Source organism: Hemitrygon akajei, chromosome 12 (assembly GCF_048418815.1).
Source record: "Hemitrygon akajei chromosome 12, sHemAka1.3, whole genome shotgun sequence".
Taxonomy (NCBI): domain Eukaryota; kingdom Metazoa; phylum Chordata; class Chondrichthyes; order Myliobatiformes; family Dasyatidae; genus Hemitrygon; species Hemitrygon akajei.
Genome location: NC_133135.1, coordinates 12,318,216 through 12,337,459, shown reverse-complemented (window position 1 = coordinate 12,337,459; position 19,244 = coordinate 12,318,216). Strand labels below are relative to the sequence as shown.

At 43.1% G+C, this 19,244-nt stretch overlaps 1 protein-coding gene across 1 annotated transcript in view; it reads right to left on the bottom strand.

Annotated features, from left to right (window-relative positions):
- Positions 1 to 2,275: 2,275 nt before the first annotated feature.
- The window catches only part of LOC140737429 (vitellogenin-like), a 120,344-nt gene continuing 103,375 nt past the window's right edge, over positions 2,276 to 19,244 (bottom strand). The window contains exons 32-34 of the mRNA XM_073063916.1: positions 16,928 to 17,087; positions 12,202 to 12,363; positions 2,276 to 2,458 (exon numbers count right to left, since the gene is read on the bottom strand). Coding sequence (XP_072920017.1) covers positions 2,337 to 2,458; positions 12,202 to 12,363; positions 16,928 to 17,087 — 444 coding nt within the window. The 3' untranslated portion in view covers positions 2,276 to 2,336. The remainder of the gene's footprint in view (positions 2,459 to 12,201; positions 12,364 to 16,927; positions 17,088 to 19,244) is intronic.

Genomic DNA, 19,244 nt, shown 5'->3' with positions numbered 1-19,244 from the left:
CCTGAAGTCCACAATCAGCTTTCGTCTTACTGACATTGAATGCAAGGTTGTTGCTGCAGCACCACTCCTCTAGCTGGTAAATCTCTCTCTCCTGTATGCCCTCTCATCTCCACCTGAGATTCTACCCACAATGGCTGTATTATCAGCAAATTTATACAGCAGATGGTATTTCAGCTCCACTTTCCGGCCTTCTCCCTGTAACCTTTGGTGCCATGGCCAATTAAGAACCCATCAAAGTCCGCTTTAATATACACTGGTCTCCACAGCTGCCTTTCTACAAATTCACCATCCTCTGGTTGAAGAAATTTCTCCACATCTCTGTTTTAAATGGATGCCCCTCTATCCTGAGGCTGTACCTTCTTGTCCTGAACTCCCTCACCACGTGAAACATCCTTTCCAGATCTACTCTGTCTTGGCCTTTCAATTTCAACATTCTAAATTCCAATGAGTACAGACCCAGAGTTATCAAATATTCCCCATATGATAATCCTTTCTTTCCTGGAATCATCCTTGTGAACTCCTCTGAACCCTCTCCAATGACAGCAAATCTTTTCTTAGATAAGGAGCCCAAAACTGTTCACAGTACTCAAGGAGAGGCCTCAGCATTACATCTCTGCTCTTCTAGTCCTCTTGAAATGAATGCTAACATTACATTTGCTTTCCTCACTTCTGATTCAACCTGCAAGTTACCCTTTGGGGTGTTCTGCACAAGGACTCCTAAGTCCCCCTGCATCTCAGATTTTTGGATTTTCTCCCTGTTTAGAAAATAGTCTGCACATTTATTTCTTCTACCAAAGTGCATGACCATGCATTTTCCAACATTGTATTTCATTTGCCACTTTCTTGCCCATTCTCCTAATCTGTCTAAGTCCTTCTGCAGCCTACCTGTTTCCTCAACTCTACCTGCCCCTCCACCAATCTTCGTATCATTTGTAAACTTGGCAACAAACCATCTATTCCATCATCTAAATCATTGATATACAGCTTAAAAATAAGTGGTCCCAACACCGACCCCTGCGGAACATCACTAGTCACTGGCAGCCAACCAGAAAAGGATCCTTTTATTCCCACTCACTGCCTCCTACCAATAAGCCAATGCTCTAACCATGCTAGTAACTTTCCTGAACTACCTTCTTATAAGGAAGGGGCTTCCCTTTTTTCATCATCAATGCAAAATGTCTTCCTCCTTTAAAGAAAGGGGCCTCTCTTCCTCCACCATCAATGCTTCCTTCAACCACATCTCTTCCATTTCACACACGCCTGCCCTCACTGCATCCTCCCATCACTTCACCAAAGATAGGATTCTCTTGACCTCACCTACCAACCCACCAGCCTCCGCATCCAGCACATAATTCTCTTGGACTTCCACCATCACCAATGGAATCCCATCACCAGGCACATCTTTCTTTCCAACCAACCTTCTGCTTTCCGCAGGGATCGCTTCCTTCGTGACTCCCTTCTCCATCCCTTCTGATCTCTCTCCTGGCACTTACCCTTGCAAACAGAACAAGTGCTACACCTGCCCCTACACCTCCTCCCTCACCATCATTCAGGGTTCCAAACAGTCCTTCCAGGTGAGGCGACACTTAACCTGTGAGTCTGTTGGGGTCTTATACTGTGTCCGGTGCTCCTGGTGTGGCCTCCTGTATATTGGTGAGATCCAGCGTAGGTGGGGAGAAAAAGCAAGATCTCCCAGTGGCCACCAATTTTAATTCCACTTTCCATTCCCATTCCAACATGTCAGTCTATGGCCTCCTCTACTGTCGTGATGAAGCTACACTCAGATTGGGGGAGCAACACCTTATATTCCGTCTGGGTAGCCTCCAACCTAATGACATGAATATTGATTTTCAAACTTCTTGTAAAGCCTGCCCCACCTCTCTTTCACCATTCCCCATTCTCATTTTCCCCTCTCACCCTATCTCCTTACCTGCCCATCGCCTTCCTCTGGTGCTCCTCCCCCTTTTCTGTTTCTCATGGCCGCCTGTCCTCACCTATTTTGACGTAGGTTCTGATGCAGCATCGTGACCTGAAGCAAGAACAATTCCACTTCCGCTACAGATGTTCTTCGGCCTGTTGAGTTTCTTGAGCAAAGTGTTCTCTGCCACTTCAAGGTTGCAATCAATAATCAAATTCTATTCACAATGATTAGATCATTTTACTTTGTAAATGCAGATTTATTGAATTCAACAAACGAATGTTTCAATGTATCTAAAACTAACTCATTAAAAAAATTTATTAGGTGCATTTTTGCTTCATTACATTATTTTCCCCCTCTAACTTGCACCTAAGGCTTGTGCTTTGAACCAATAAGAGAGAAGTTCTCAGCGCTCTACTTATTTACATTCTGAACTGCATGAACATTCAACAGGAACATCAAAGGGAATTGTTACATCTTCACTCTTCTGGGCAAAGGTGGCAGATTTCAGCTGTTCATCTGTAGGGCTTGTGTGTGAATCTGCAAAGTATTAAGTCATGTTTAATTCACTGTGAAGGAAATGAGATAGTTGCGCATTGTAATAATGATAATTATAATAATAGTAATAATAATACTTTATTGATTCCAAGTGGGAAATTATTTTGTTACAGCAACAACATTTAAAAACACACTTAGCAGTGTGCAGACTTAACTAATAATAAATGCAGAATAATAGTATACACAATAGTTTACCGTTGTGCAATAATAATGTCTGAAATAGTAAAACACAGACTATTGTACTGTGATGTGTGTTCTCCTGTCGCACAGGGATGAACTGTTTTATGTGCTTATTGTGGAGCTGAATGAGTCTGTTTAAAAGGGTGCTCAGCTGCTTATTCAGTAGGCCACGGAGAGGATGTGCCTGATTGTCCATAATGGATAACAGTTTGTTTAGTGACCTTCTCTCCACCACTAACTCAGAAGAGTCTGCTTTGCAGCCAAGGACAAATCCAGCCTTTTTGATGAGTTTATTTAGTCTTTTTGCATCACTCGTACTGATGCTGCTTCCCCAACATAAAGCAGCAAAGAAGACTGAACTCACAACAACAGACTGGTATATGTGTCTGAGATAATGTAATACCGAGGCTTTACAAGGCATTGGTCAGACCGCATCTGGGGTATTGTGAGCCGCTTTGGCCTCTTTATCTAAGAAGTGCATTGGAGAGGGCTCGGAGAAAGTTCATGAGAATGAACCAAGAATGAAAGGGTTAGTGTATGAGGACCGTTTGATATCTCTGGGCCTGTGCTCATTGGAGTTCAGAAGAATGAGTGGGGATCTCATTGTAACTTATTGAATATTGAAAGGTTTAGATAAAGTGGATGTGGAGAGGATGTTTCCTATAGCAAGGGAGACTAGGACCAAAGGGCACAGTCTTGGAATACAAAGATGTCTGATTAGAACAGAGATGAGGAGGAATTTCTTAAGCCAGAGGGTGGTGAATATGTGGAATTTATTACCATAGGTGGCTGTGAAGGACAAGTTAATGGGAATATTTATGTGGATGTTGATATGTTCTTGATTAAGACCATAAGACATAAGATATAAGAGCAGAATTAGGCCATTTGGTCCATCGAGTATGTTCTGCTATATCATCATGGCTGATCCATTTTCCTCTTAGCCACAAGCTCCTGCCTTCTACCCGTATACCTTCATACCTGGACTAATCAAGAGTCTATCAACTTCTACCTTCCTCCTCATCGCTGTTTTAAAAGGACATCTCTCTATTCTGAGGCTACGTCCTCTGGTCTTAGACTCCCCCGCCATAGGAAATATCCTCTCAACTTTATTGAGGACTTTCAACATTGAATAGGTGTCAATGAGGTCACTCCTCATTCTTCTGAATTTTGATGCGTACAGGCCTAGAGCCAGAAAATGCTCATCATATGACAAGCCTTCAATTCCAGAATAATTTTCGTGAACCTCCTTTGAACCATCTCCAATGTGACGACATCCTTTCCTAGATAAGAGAACTAAAACTTCTCACTGTACTCCAAATGAGGCTTCACTAGTACTTTATAAAGCCTCAACAATACATCCTTGCTTTTATATTCTAGTCCTCTCAAAATGAATGCTAACATTGCATTTGCCTTCCTCAACACTGTCTTAACCTGCAAATTAACCTTTAGGGAATCCTGCATGAGGACTCCCAAGTCCCTTGGCACCTCAGCTTTTTGAATTTTCTCTCCATTTAGAAAATAGTCTATGCTTTTATTTCTTCTACCAAAGTGCATGACAATACACTTCCCAACACTGCATCTGCCATTTCTTTGCCCATTCTCCTATTCTGTCTCTATCCTTCTATGACCTCTACTTCCTCAAAACTATCTGCCAGTTCACCTATCTTTATATCGTCTGCAAACTTGGCCACAAAGCCATCAGTTCCTTCATACAGGGGTGTTAAAAGTTATGGAAGAAGGCAATCGTGAGGGATAATAAATCAGCCATGATGGAGTGGTGAAGCAGACTCGGTGGACCCAATAGGCTTATTCTGTTCCTATGTCTTATGGAATTGGGGTATTATGGTCAAAGTATACTGCTGTTATTGACCTTGCAATAGCAAGTCTGTCCATGACTAGCAATAGAGCTCAGCCCATGTTGAAAACCTACCACCTCACTCTGGACTCTGCTACAGTTCTTGGTGCCTTGGAAAAGCAGCCAATATAATCAAGACTCCACACACCCAAGACATTTTCCCTTATCCAACCCTCCATCAGAAGATAGAAAAGCTTGGAAACATTCACTACTAGGTTCAAGGGCACCTACTATCCTGTTTCAGACTTTCAAATCTACATCTTGCATGCTAAAGATGAAACTTAAGATAAAGATAAATGTTAAAGTTACAGTTTTAAGATAGCTATCGATGAGAATAAGTATTGACTTTGCAGGAAAGTATTAAATTGGAGCAGGGCAAATTATCAGAGCATTAGGTAGTAACTAGGGAAAGTTAATTTGAGGCAAATATATTTGGGCAAATCCACATCCGATATGTGAAGGGTTTTGAAGACCAACTGCACAGAGTACAGGACAGGTATGTTCCAGTCAGAAGGAAGACAAGTTAAGAGAACCTTGGATATCAAGAGAGGTGATGAATTTAGTCAAGAAGAAAATGTAAAGCACGTAAAGCTTAGGAAGCTTGAATCATGGGCGGAAGGACCTGTATTGTGCTGTAGCTTTTCTATGTTCTATGTTCAGAGTCATTGAGGATTATAAAGAAGTCAGAGAAAATCTCAAGAAGGGAATTCGGAAAGTCAGAGGGGCATGAGAAGTCCTTGGCAAGTAGGATTGAAGAGACTTCCAAGGCCATTCTATACATACATCATCAGTATTTAACAAGGAGATGGATGTGGAGGATAGGGAGATCAGTGCTAGGCATATTAATTGTTAGGGCATTTTGAGGTAAAGGAGGGAATAGTGTTGGGTCTCTTATAGAGCATTAGGGTGAATAAGTCCACAAGCCTTGATAGGACATACTCCAGGTTATTGACGTAGACAAGAAATGAGATTGCTGGAAACCCAAAGCTATAAACACAAAACGCTGGAGGAATTCAGCAGGTCAGGCAGCATCTATGGAAAAGAGTAAACAGTTGACATTTTGGGCCGAGACCCTACATCAGGACTGGAAAGAAAGAGAAGTCAAAGTAAGAAGCTGGTAGGTGATAGGTGAAATCGGGAGAGGGGATGGGGGTGAAGTAAAGAGCTGAGAAGTTGGTTGTTGAAGAGATAAAAGGCTGGAAAGGGGGGAACCTGATAGGAGAGAAAGAAAGGGAAGGGGGAGCAGCTCCAGAGGGAGGTGATGGGCAGGTAAGGAGATAGGTGAGAGTGGGAAACAGGGAAGGGGAATGGTAAAGGAGAGGAGGGTGGGCAATTACTGGAAGCTCGAGAAATTGATGTTCATGCCGTCAGGTTGGAATATAAGGTGTTGCTCCTCCAGCCTAAGTGTGGCCTCATCACGGCGGTAGAGAGGCCATGTACTTATGAGGTTGCTGGTGCCTTTATCTTTATATCCTCTCCACAACAGCTGAGTTCCCAGAGGATTGGTGAGTAGCTCATGTTCCATTATTCAGGAAGAGAACTAGGGATAATCTTGGAAATATTGACTGCTGAGTCTCACATCAGTGGTAGGGAAGTCACTGGAGAGAATCCTTAGGGATAGAATTTAGGAGCATTTGGAAAACCCTGGCCTACTTAGAGAGTGCTGGCATGGATTTGTGTGGGGCAAATCATTTCTTTGTAACAACTGAGATTTTTGATGAGATGACGAGGGTGACTGATGAAGGTAGAGCTGTGGATATTGTCTACATAGATTTTAGTAAGTCATTTGACAATCATGAGAGGCTCAGCTAGAAGATTAAGATTCATGGGATCTATGGTGAAATGGCCATTTGGATTCAGAACCAAATAGAAAGGTAGTGGTCGAAGGGACTTTATTCTAGCTGGTGGTCTGTGATTTGTAGTGTTGTAGTGATCGAAGGACTTATTCTAGCTGGTGGTCTGTGATTTGTAGTGTTGTAGTGATCGAAGGACTTATTCTAGCTGGTGGTCTGTGATTAGTAGTGTTGTGCGGGGATTGGTGGTGTTTCGAACACCATAGAAAACTGGCAAAGAATACTATGGGATGTCGATCAGGTACAGGTTTAGGCAGAGGAATGTCAGGTGGAGTTTAACCCGGCCAAATGCGAAGTGTTGCACTGTGGCAGGTCAAATGTAAAGAGATAGTACACTGTTAAGATCAAGACCCTTAACAGTGTTGATGAGCAGAGGGAACTTGAGGGCCAACTTCATAGCTCCCTGAAAGAGGATACACAGGTTGATAGGATGGTTAAGAAGGCATATGGCTGGTTGCCTTTATTAGTTAAAGCAATGAGTTCAAATGTCAGGAGGTTATGTTGCAACTTTATAAAACTCTGGCTAGGTCTCATCTGAAGTATTGCATACAGTTCTGGTCACCCCATTACAGTATAGGAAGAACATCGAGGCTTTATAGAAGGTGCAGAAAAGATTTACCAGGATGCTGTTTCAATTAGAGCATGTGCTATAATGAGATATTGGACAAACTTGGGTTGTTTTCTCTGGAGTGGTGGAAGCTGAGGGCAGATCTGATAAAAGTTTATAAGATTATGAGAGTTATAGATAGAGTAGACAGACAGCATCTTTACCCAAGGGTTGATATGTCTAGTACCAGAGGGCATGCATTTAAAAGGAGAAAGGGTAATTTCAAAGGAGATGTGAGAGGCAGGTTTTTTTTAAAACACAAAAATTAATTTATTTAGAGATACAATGTGGATTAGGCTCTTCCAGCCCAAGAAGCTACACTGCCCAGCAACCCACCTATTTTTAATCCTAGCCTAATTCATAATGACCAATTAACCTACTAACCAGTATGACTTTGGATTGTGGGAGGAAACTGGAGCACCTGAAGGAAACCCATGTGGTCACGGAGAGAACGTACAGACTCTTTACAGAGGGCGCCAGAATTGAACTCCGAACTTCAACGCCCTGAGCTGCAATAGTGTTGTGCTAACCGCTACACTACTGTGGCACCCCCGTGAAGGGTGATGCCTGGCGTGCTGGTAGAGACAGATCCAACTGGGGACTTTTGAGAGACATTTAAATAGGCATATGAATGTGAGGTAAATGGAAGGATGTGTAAACAGAAAGGATTAGTTTTGATGGTAATTTGTTTACTAATTTAATTGGTTCAGCACAATGCTGGGGCTGCAGGGCCTGTTCCCGCATTGTACTCTTCTATGCTCCATATTCTGCACTCCGTCATTGCTTTTCCCTCATATAGTCTCAAAGTACTTAGGTTTTGAAATGATCTGTGTAAATGGTGTGCAAAGCAAAACTTTTTCTTCATTGTACAATAATAAACCGTTTCCAATTCTACCTGCAACATTGGATATTGTCAGCATTATTCTGCCCTCATTCAAGAGTTTTCACCATTCTCTTAAGATAGGCATATAGGTAAACTCCAGTCCCGGTGTAGTTGTAGTTTGAAGCCAATTTTGTTGTTCATGAATGCGTTATAGAATGCAAGGAGTTGAGAAATAATACAGGCTTCTAGGTGTTCTCATGAGAGATGGATTCAAATATTGATTAAAATTCCTTCAAATCGTAGCAAAGCACTTTTAACTAATAGTGACTAAATGAAATGTACAAATAATATAAACAATGGCTGACCTGATGTCAAAGTTCAATAGCTTAGCAACACAGTAATCAGTAATGAACAACAGCTGTAAACTTACGAGTAGTCAGTGAGATCTAGCGGCTAGAAATAAAATAGCAAACTGAATCGGGTGGGGACATAATAAGCATATTGCTAGGTCTTGATGAAGCTTATTAAGAATTCTTAGGTCATTTCCTCACTATCTTCAACCAGCTCTCTTCAGGGGGCAGTGAAGTGTCAAATAGATTACAAAGAGTTCTTAAAATTCATTTGCATGATATGGTTGTCAGAGTAGACTCACATTTATGGCTCATTCTTATTGCCCTTGAGAAGATGGTGGTCATAGAAAAAAACATATTCCACCAAAGCACGCAGTGTAGGTCCTTTGGCCCACATGTTGTGCCGACCTCTTCACCTACCTCCTCACTTCTCCCCATAACCTTTGATACCCTTACTAATCAGGAACCTAACAACTTCTGGTTTAAATGTACCCCAGTACATAGCCATACTTGGCCTCTGTAGTCATTTTTGGCAATGAATTCCACAGATTCACCACCCTCTGGCTGAAGAAATTTATCCTCATCTCTGTTTTAAAGGGACATCCTTTTATTCTGAGGTGTGCCCTCTGATCCTAGACTCCCCCACAATAGGAAACATCTTTTCCACACTGCTCTTTAAGCCTTTCAATAATTGATATTATATTACAGCACAGTGCAGGCCCATCGGTGCATAATTTTCAGTGGACTTTTTAACCTACTGTAAGGTTAATGCAACCCTTCCTGCCCACATAGGCCTCCATTTTCATCCTCTGAGTTCCATTAATCTTGCTAAATAATGGAACTCGCGTTCATGATTGTCCACACTGGGAATTTGCTTTTGTATCTCCAGGTATTAAATTTTAACAACAGCCTTTCATCCATGTACGATCCAATTATCTCTTAATTAGGGAAACACGAGGGGGTATTTCTTTACTCAGAGAGTGATAGCTGTGTGGAATGAGCTTCCTGTAGAAGTGGTAGAGGCCAGTTCAGTTGTGTCATTTAAGGTAAAATTGGATAGGTATATGGACAGGAAAGGAGTGGAGGGTTATGGACTGAGTGCGGGTAGTTGGGACTAGGTGAGATTAAGAGTTCGGCACGGACTAGGAGGGCCGGAATGGCCTGTTTCCGTGCTGTGATTGTTATATGGTTATATGTTATATGGTTATCACCAGGCTCAGGAACAGTTCAATCATCAGGTGTGGATAACTTCACCTGAACACCTACCACGACCTAGGAACTCACTTTCAAGGACTCTACAACACATGTTCTCAATACTATTAGTTATTTATCTATTTATTAATTTTTTTGGTATTTGAACAGTTTGTCTTTTGCACTTAGTTGGTATGTGTTTTTTCATTGATACTATCCTTGCTGTGTACAGGAGGGGCCCGAGTCACCTCTACTTCCTGAGGAGACTGAGGTGCTTTGGAGTGTGCTGGCCTCCCCTTCACATGTTCTACCATTCTGTTGTTGCCAAAACAATCTTCTATGTGATGGTGTGCTAGAGAAATTACATCAACATGGGCAATGCCAACAGGTTCAATAAATTGATTAGAAAGTCTGGCTCTGTTATAGGAGTCAAACCGGACACACTGGAGGCTGTGGTAGAACAAAGGACCCTACAGAAAATCCTGGTAATTCTGTACAATGTTTCTCACCGTCTGTGTGCCACCTTGGCTGAACAGAGAAGCACTTTTAGTAATAGACTAAGACAACTGCGCTGCTCCAAAGAGCGCTATATGAGGTCATTTCTGCCCTCGGCCATTATTTCCTTTGAGATCTTTGTATCTACTGTGAATGTCCACAAGAAAACCTCATAGTAGTGTATGCTGATATATTAATAGTTTGATAATAAATTTATTTTGAACTTTCAATTTAAACTATTTTGTTGTTATTTTGGGTGATATTGATTGGGGTGGTCTGAAGATAATGAATGAGACAGTACCGGATTGAACTAGAACTGAGTTGAATTGAATAGGCCTGAAATCTCTCAATTTTGTGTTTTATATTCTGTGTTTTTCACTTGCTTTTGCCGCTTGCATGATTTATTTGTTTTGTATGTTGATGTTTTTCTTTGAATGGGTTCTATTTTTTCTTTGTTTCGTGGCTGCCTGTGGGAAGATGGATCTCTTGTTATATATTGCAATATATACTTTGATAATAATTGTACTTTGAGTCTTTGAATCTTCAAAGTTCAAAGTAAAAATTTTATTATGAAAGTACATATATGTCATCATGTGACATGCAGTTTGGCATTTGATCGAATGTTCTAGCACTCTGCTGTCCCTGGGGAGGACCAAGAGCACGAGCTGCCTCGTGGTGAAGATCAGAGACCATGGTCGACTCCATTTTGAAGCGTTGAGGAAGATTGAAGCATCAATATTAATGCAGAGGATGTCAGCGGTCACTCTCCACGGTGGCCATGGGGTTGACGGTAGGCGGTAGCTGAGTTGGCACGGTGTTTCGGATCTGGCATGGTGGTTGCTCTTCAGGGAAAGACTGCGTTTGTGCAGCCACTCTCCTCAATGCTGACGAGAGGATGTTTTCTAAGTTCTGAAATTGATGTGGTTATTGGACTGTAGTTGATATTGGCCTCCTTTTGTCTTCTGTGTTTTCTTTCTTGTTGCTGATCGGCGGAAGGGCGATACTTTTTACATGAAGTAGGATTTGGGGTCTGATGTTCTTATTGGTGTTTTTCTGTGTGGGCGATCTGCTAGTTTTTGTGTGTGAGAGAGAGGTTGGGGAGAGGTTTGATGCTATTGTCGATGGTCTTTCTTTGAGAGGGAGGGGGTTGGGGTTTGATGTTACTCGATGTTTTTTGCGAGGGAGGGTGGCTGGGCGTTTGGGGTTTGATGTTCTAGCTGCTGTTTTCTGGGTGTTTGATCTGTTAGTTTTTGTGTGAGGGAGGAGGTTGGGGGTTTGGAGTTGATGTTCCAGCTGGAGGGTGATATACTAGATTTTTATGTGAGGGAGAGGGTGGGGGGTTTGGGGTTTGCTAGTTTTGCTTCTTATTCTTTTTCCTTTTTGTGCATGTGGGGAGGGGGTTAATTTCTTTTCTTTCAAAAACGTCCATGTTTTTCTGTATTTCGTGGCTATCTAGAGAAGACGTATATCAGAGTTGTATTGTACATGGATAGTTTAACAATAAAATGAACCTTTGAACCTTTAAATCATTTATAACCTTGAGATACATTTTCCTGTGGGCATACTCAGCAAATCTATAGAATAGTAACTATGACAGGATCAACTGGAGTGCAGAAAACAACAAACTGTGCAAATGCTAATATGAATAAATAGCAATAAATAATGAGAACATGAAATAACAAGATAAAGATTTCTTAAGGTGAGATCATTGGTTGTGGGAACATTTCAGTGGATGGGCAAGTGAGTGTAGTTATCACCCTTTGTTCAAGAGCCTGAGGGTTGTGGGGTAGTAACTGATCTTGAACCTGGTGGTACCTTCTTCCTGATGGCAGCAGTGAGAAAAGAGAATGGCCCAGGTGGTGAGGACCTCTGATGATGGATGCTGCGTTCCTATGACAGTATTTCATGTAGATGTGCTCAATGGTTGGGAGGGCTTTACCTGTGATGTACTGGTCTGAATCCACTACCTTTTGTAGGATTTTCCATTCAAAGGCATTGATGAATCTAGTCCATGTTGTGAACAAGGCCATGATAGAAGCATAGAAACATAGAAAATAGGTGCAGGAGTAGGCCATTCGGCCCTTTGAGCCTGCACCGCCATTCAGTATGATCATGGCTGATCATCCAACTCAGAACCCTGTACCTGCTTTCTCTCCATACCCCCGATCCCTTTAGCCACAAGGGCCATATCTAACTTCCATGATAAATGGGACGTTCTTGATGGTATATAAAACTAGGCACCGATGTATAGGTGTTGGGTGAATAAGTGACACCTACCTTCTCTTCAGTCATGATTCACACTGGACCATTGGCAGTAGTAATGAGATGGAATAAATCAACACAATAACTCAAGTCTCGGAAACCTACTTACCTATTGGTATGCAATGGAAACTATAGTTGATTGGGACAGTCTTAAATCGTGAACATCCACGATCACAATCCACTATTGGCTCCGTTGAGTAGCATTGCACATCTTTCCCAAGTATTTTCACTGGCTCATCGAGTTTCACATGTTGTTTTATTAGTTTACAGGCTGCAAAAATGGTAAAGCACGAGTTAGATAATGACTCTACCATGGATAGTCCCTAGCCCGGCTGCGAAAGAAGGAGGGCCAGACATGGGGCTAGCAACTGTAAAAACCCAGTGCAACAGAAACAGCAACAGGTTCTCCAAAGATCTCATTCCTGGGAGAAGGAGGGTCTTTGCTGAGGAGATGTTGGTGTCAAGTGGTGGAAGCAGAAGCCCCAGGGCTGAGCAAACTTTGGCTCAGGACTGAGGACTCTGGCAAGCTGCTGTCATCAGCCTATGCCCAGTAGAGATGATGGCTTAAGAAGGAAAAGGGAAGAAGAATTAGATATGAACACATTGGAGGCTGGTTCTTTCTGATGGCTGTGATGTCAGGGTGTTTGAGCAGGAAGCCATTTTGTTACCTCCCCTTGGTGTTCCCAGACTCAGATGAAGCATAATGAAATGAGATATTAATGACGGGACCTGTGACAGAAGCCATCAGACAAGAATGTGATTCATACTGCAGTACACCATGGAAATAGGCCATTCAGCCCATCATTCCCTTTAGCTGGGAAGAACATAGGGGAGATTCATGAGGATGTTGCCAGGTCTTGATGGGCTGCCTTGTGGAGAGAGCATTCTTTGGAGCATAGGAAAATGAGGGAATGGCCAATATAGATTGGCCGTGGAGAGCATGCTTCCAGTAGTTGGAGAGTCTAGAACCAGAGGGCCAGCCTCCAAATGAAAGGGTGTCCCTCTAGAACAGAGAAGAATATATAGAACAATACAGCTCAGGAAGAGGCCCTTCAAACCACAATGTCATGAATAACCAAATAAATTAATAATCAAATGGCCAACTAAACTAATCCTTTCTGGCTATACAATGTCCAGGTCCTTACATTTTCTTCACATTCATGTGCCTAGCTAAACATCTCTTAAAAGTCTTTTATATTTCTGCCTCTGCTAACCCCACCCCCAGGCAGTGCATTCCAGGCACCCAGCACTCTCTGTATGAAAACCTTGCCCCTCATACCCTCTTTGATATTGCTCTTTCTCATTTTAAATGCGCACCCTCTGGTGTTAGATATTTTAACCCTGGGAAAACTGCGGAGGAATTTTGTTAGCCAGAGGATGGTGAATCTGTGGAATTCATTGCCACAGATGGCTGTGGAGGCCAAGTCATTGGGTATATTTAATGCAGAGTCTCATAGGTTCCTGATTAGTAAGGGCGTCAATGGTTTGGGGAGAAGGCAGGAGAATCGGATGGAGCAGGAAAATAAATTAGCCATGAGTTAATGGCAGAGCAGACTCTACGGCTGAATGATCTAATTCTGCATCAATATATAGGTGCTGGAAGCATGGCGATACTTATGTGCTGTCCCCAGCTCATCCTCAAACTGTGTTGGCCATTGATGCAAATGATACAGTTTACTGTATGTTTTTATGGTTTGATGTACATGTGACAAATAAAACTAATCTTATGACCTGTAGTTTTAGACCTCCCCTCCCTGAGATAAAAAAGACTGTGATCCAAGATGGCACCAGCGACCAACGCGACTAATGGTGTCGTCTTGCAGAGAGCTCAAGGGATGACTTCTTTTTCTTCTTTTAGATATTCTTCTACTGCTAACCTGTGTGCGACTGGAGCCTGTAATTTACACGTTAATGATGTGTTTTTAGGCTGATGGAGTGATCTGGCGCTTTTGCTGTGTCTGAGAGAACTCATCGAGGCTGGGAATGGAGCGTGCGGCCTAATGGCAGAGTGCAACCCATGATCAGCGGCAATTTTTGATCAACTCGCCGATTAAAGCATTGGACATGTTCGGAGTCAGCTAGGATGAAAGTGGAAGGTGAGCAGGTGCTTATCGCCATCTGCCTGTGTTTAATCGATCTTTCTCTCCCTCTCGTTTGGTGCTGCCAAGGGACCGTGCAGAAGTCTTGAGTATTGGGGAAGGTTTGATTGGTGCAGTTTGTAGATTTGACAAACTTTTAGGGGAATCTGCAGTTCATGTTGTAAGTGTTTCTGGTTACTTCTTACTTTAATTGCTATGTTCTGAGATTTTGATTGGGGCAGACTGGCTCTGCAGACTACAATCAATGACCGACACAACACTTAAAATTAACTGTACTGAATGAAACTGAGCATTTCTAGACTGTTTCAAGGTCTGCTTCGATTTGATGTTTAATATTCTGTGTGTTATTCAGTCATTGTTTGCAATTTGCACGTTTGTCCTTTTTTAGTGCTTTGGGTGTGTGATGGTATCAGAAAGGATCTGGCAAGTGTGGATTGGGACAGGCTGTTTTCTGGCAAAGGTGCACTCGGTAAATGGGAGACCTTCCTAAATGAAATTTCGAGAGTACAAAGCTTGTACGTGCCTGTCTAAACGAGATAAAGATAACACGTGCAGGGAACCTGGATTTTTAAGAGATATCGAGGTCCTGGTTAAGAGAAAAAGGAGGTGAATAGCAAGAATAGGCAGGGAGGAACAAATGAGGTACTTATGAAGTATAATAAATGCAAGAGAACATTTAAGAAAGAAACCAGGAAGGCTAAAAGATGGCACTGAGTTGCTCCTGCAAACAAGATGAAGGAGAATCCTATGGGATTCTACAGATACATTAAGAGCAAAAGGATTCCTAGGGACAAATTTGGTTCTCTGGATGACCAGAATGGTAATCAATTTGCAGAGCCAAAACTGATGGGAGAGATGTTTACATCTGTATTTACTCAGTAGATGGATACAGAGTCTATAGAAACGAGGGAAAGTGACATCAACTTCATGGACCCTGTACAGATTACTGAGGAGGATGTGTTTGCTACCCTGAGGCAAATCAGGGTGGATAAATCCCCAGGGCCTGACAAGGTGATCCCTCGGACCCTACAGGATGCAAGTGCAGAAATTGCCAGAGCCCTAGCAGAGATAGTTAAATCATCCTTAGTGACAGCAGATGTACCAGAGGGATTGGAGTATAGCTGATCACAAACAAGCAAAAATCTGCAGATGCTGGAAATCCAAACAACATACACAGAATGCTGAAGGAAATCAGCAGGCTGGTCAGCATCTATGGAAAAAAGTACAGTCAACATTTCAGGCTGAAACCCTTCAAGGAAGTTACCAAGAAAGCGGATGAAGGCAAGGCAGTGGATGTTGTCTACGTGGACTTTAGTAAGGCATTTAACAAGGTCCTACATGGGAGGTTGGCCAAGAAGATTCAGTCACTCAGCATTCAGGATTAGGTAGTAAATTGGATTAGACATTGGTTTTATGGGAAAAGCCAGCGAGTGATGGTAGAGGGTTGCCTCTAATTGGAGGCTTGTGACTAATGGCGTGCAGCAGGAATCGGTGCAGGGTTCTTTGTTTGTCAACTATATCAATAATCTGGATGATAATGTGGTTAACTGGATCAGCAAGTTTGTGGATGACACCGAGATTGAGGGTGTAGTGGGCAGTGAGGAAGACTATCACGGCTTGCAGAGGGATCTGCATCAGCTGGAAAAGTGGGTTGAAAATGGCCGATGGATTTTAATGCAGACAAGTGTGAGGTTTTGCACTTCAGTAGGACCAACCAGGATAGGTCTTACAGACTGAACAGTAGGACACTGAGAAGTGTGGTAGAACAAAGTGATCTGCAAATACACGTACATAATTTGTTGAAAGTGGTGTCATAAGTTGATAAGATCGTAAAGAAAGCTTTTGGCACATAGGCTTTCATAGATCAATGTATTGAGTACAGAAATGAGATGCTATGTTGAAGTCGATTAAGATCTCGGTGAGGCCTAATTTAAAGCATTGTGTGCAGTTTTGGTCACCTACCTACACAGAATATGTAAACAAGGTTGAAAGAGTACAGAGAAAGTTTGCAAGGATGTTGCCAGGTCTGGAGGAACTGAGTTATAAGGAAATATTGAATAGGACTGTATAAGGACTGTATTCTTTAGAATGTAGAAGGTTGAGCGGACATTTGATAGAGGTATACAAAATTATGAGGGGTATGATTAGGGTAAATGCAAGCAGGCTTTTTCCACCGAGGTTGTGTGGGATTGCACCTGGAAATCATGGCTTAAGGGTGAAGGGTGAGAAGTTTAAGGGAAACATGAGGGGGGAATTCTCAGAGAGTTGTGAAAGTGTGAAATGAGTTATCAGCACAAGTGGTGCATGTGAGCTCAATTTCAACATTTAAGGGAAGTTTGGTTAGGCACTTGGATGGCTATGGTCCTGGTGTAGGTCTATGGGAGTAGGCAGTTTAAATGGTTTCGGCATGGACTAGATGGGCCGAAGGGCCTGGTTCTATGCTGTACTTCTCTAACACACTATATTTTCCCTGGCGTTTCTTTGTTTCATGGCTGTCTGAAGGAAGACGAATCTCAGGGTTGTATATTGCATACATACTTTGATAATAAATACACTTTGAATCTTTGACCTCATAATCCCCAAAAATGAATGCCAGATTTCTCCTTAGCTGTTCCTGCTTATTTTAAATGCAGGAGATATTTAGTGTATCAGATTGTATCACTGGAGCGAAGTCATGTTAATGATTCAAATCCACAACGCTTCATCAGAACCAGATAACGTAAGTGAACTTCTTACTGTCATTGCAGCGTTCTCTGGGTATGAGCCAAGAGTGTGTGAACTTGAGAACCTCCTTGGTTTTCCGCCTGTTTGGTTGCTGATATTCGTTACTCCCTTGGATGCTGCCTTGCCCGCATAATCCACATGTGGTCCCAATTATCGATGGCATTGTGGCCACCTGTTTGAGGCAGGTAAAGAGAAATCAGAGTCAGGGAAGCTTAGTCAAATCATTCCATCTCCTTCATTATGGTTTAAGAACTTAATTATTGTCATTTAACAATAGACATGTATACGGCTAAACAAAACATTGTTCCCTTGAGGCCAAAGAGCAAAGTACTTAATACGTATAGTCACACACATCACAGGTAGTTATGATCCAGCAAATATAGTCACTACATAATATTAGTACAATTCTCTTAGCGGCATGGCCTGACGATCGACAGGTTGACATAAAGTGCAAGGTGCATTTTTGTGTAAGGCAGGATAATGTTACTGGCACTACTATAATAAAAAAAAAGCATATATATAAATATGTGAAACAGCAGCAATAAAAGATAAAAAGTGACCAGTGCAGGATGAGAGTGGGGGTGGGGGTGGTGTCAGCGCATTCAGACAGGGTGCTGCGTAGCAGCAGAGTGTTAAGAAGTCTGACACCCTGGGGGAAGAAGCTGTTACCCAACCTGAGAGTTCTGGTTCTTATACAGTGGTATCTTCAGCTTGACGGCAGGAGGTCAATGAAATCTCCTTGCCCAGTCATGGTGTTCTCAGTCGTTGAGTTGTATGAAAGAAACAGGCCCTTTGGCCCAACTTATTCCTGCTGAACATTGTCCTTCAAGTCAAGTCAAGTTTATTGTCATGTGCGCAAGTACAATATGTACAGGTCCAACCACAGCAGCATCATGGGCCCAGACGTACAGGCTACATACAGAGTCGAGGGCAACATCATGGGCAAGGTGGTACAGACCACACACCAAATCACAGGGAGACAGGTACAGACCACACACCGAATCACAGGGAGACAGGTACAGACCACACACTGAATCACGGTCAGACGGGTGCAGACCACACACTGAATCACAGGGAGACAGGTACAGACCACACACTGAATCACGGTCAGACGGGTGCAGACCACACACTGAATCACAGCCAGACAGGTACAGACCACATACCAAATCACAGGCAGATGGGTGCAGACCACACACAGAATCACAGGGAGACAGGAACAGACCACACACCAAATTACAGGCAGATGGGTACAGACCACACACCAAATCACAGGGAGACAGGAACAGACCACACACCAAATTACAGGCAGGCGGGTACAGACCACACACCGAATCACAGGGAGACAGGAACAGACCACACACTGAATCACAGGGAGACAGGAACAGACCACACACCGAATCACGGCCAGACGGGTACAGACCACACACCAAATCACAGGCAGACAGGTACAGACCACACACCAAATTACAGGCAGGCGGGTATAGACCACACACCGAATCACGGCCAGACAGGTACGGACCACACACCGAATCACAGGGAGACAGGAACAGACCACACACCAAATTACAGGGAGAGAGGTACAGACCACACACTGAATTACGGTCAGACGGGTGCAGACCACACACTGAATCACAGCCAGATGGGTACAGACCACACACCAAATCACAGGCAGACGGGTGCAGACCACACACAGAATCACAGGCTGACGGGTACAGATCACACACTGAATTACAGGGAGATCAGTGCAGACCACACACTGAATCACGGGCAGACAGTTACAGACCACACACCAAATTATGGCCAGACGGGTATAGATCACACACCGTATCACAGGCAGACGGGTACAGACCACACACCAAATCACAGGCAGATGGGTACAGACCACACACCAAATCACAGGCAGACGGGTATAGATCACACACCAAATCACAGGCAGACAGGTACAGTCCACACACCGAATCATGGACAGACGGGTACAGACCACACAACAAATCACAGGCAGACGGGTATAGATCACACACCAAATCACAGGCAGACAGGTACAGTCCACACACCGAATCATGGACAGATGGGTACAGACCACACACCGAATCACAGGCTGACGGGTAAAGACCACACACTGAATCACAGGCAGACAGGTATAGATCACACACCAAATCACAGGCAGACAGGAACAGTCCACACACCGAATCATGGACAGACGGGTACAGACCACACACTGAATCACAGGCAGACAGGTACAGACCACACACTGAATCACAGGCAGATGGGTACAGACCACACACTGAATCACAGGCAGACAGGTATAGATCACACACCAAATCACAGG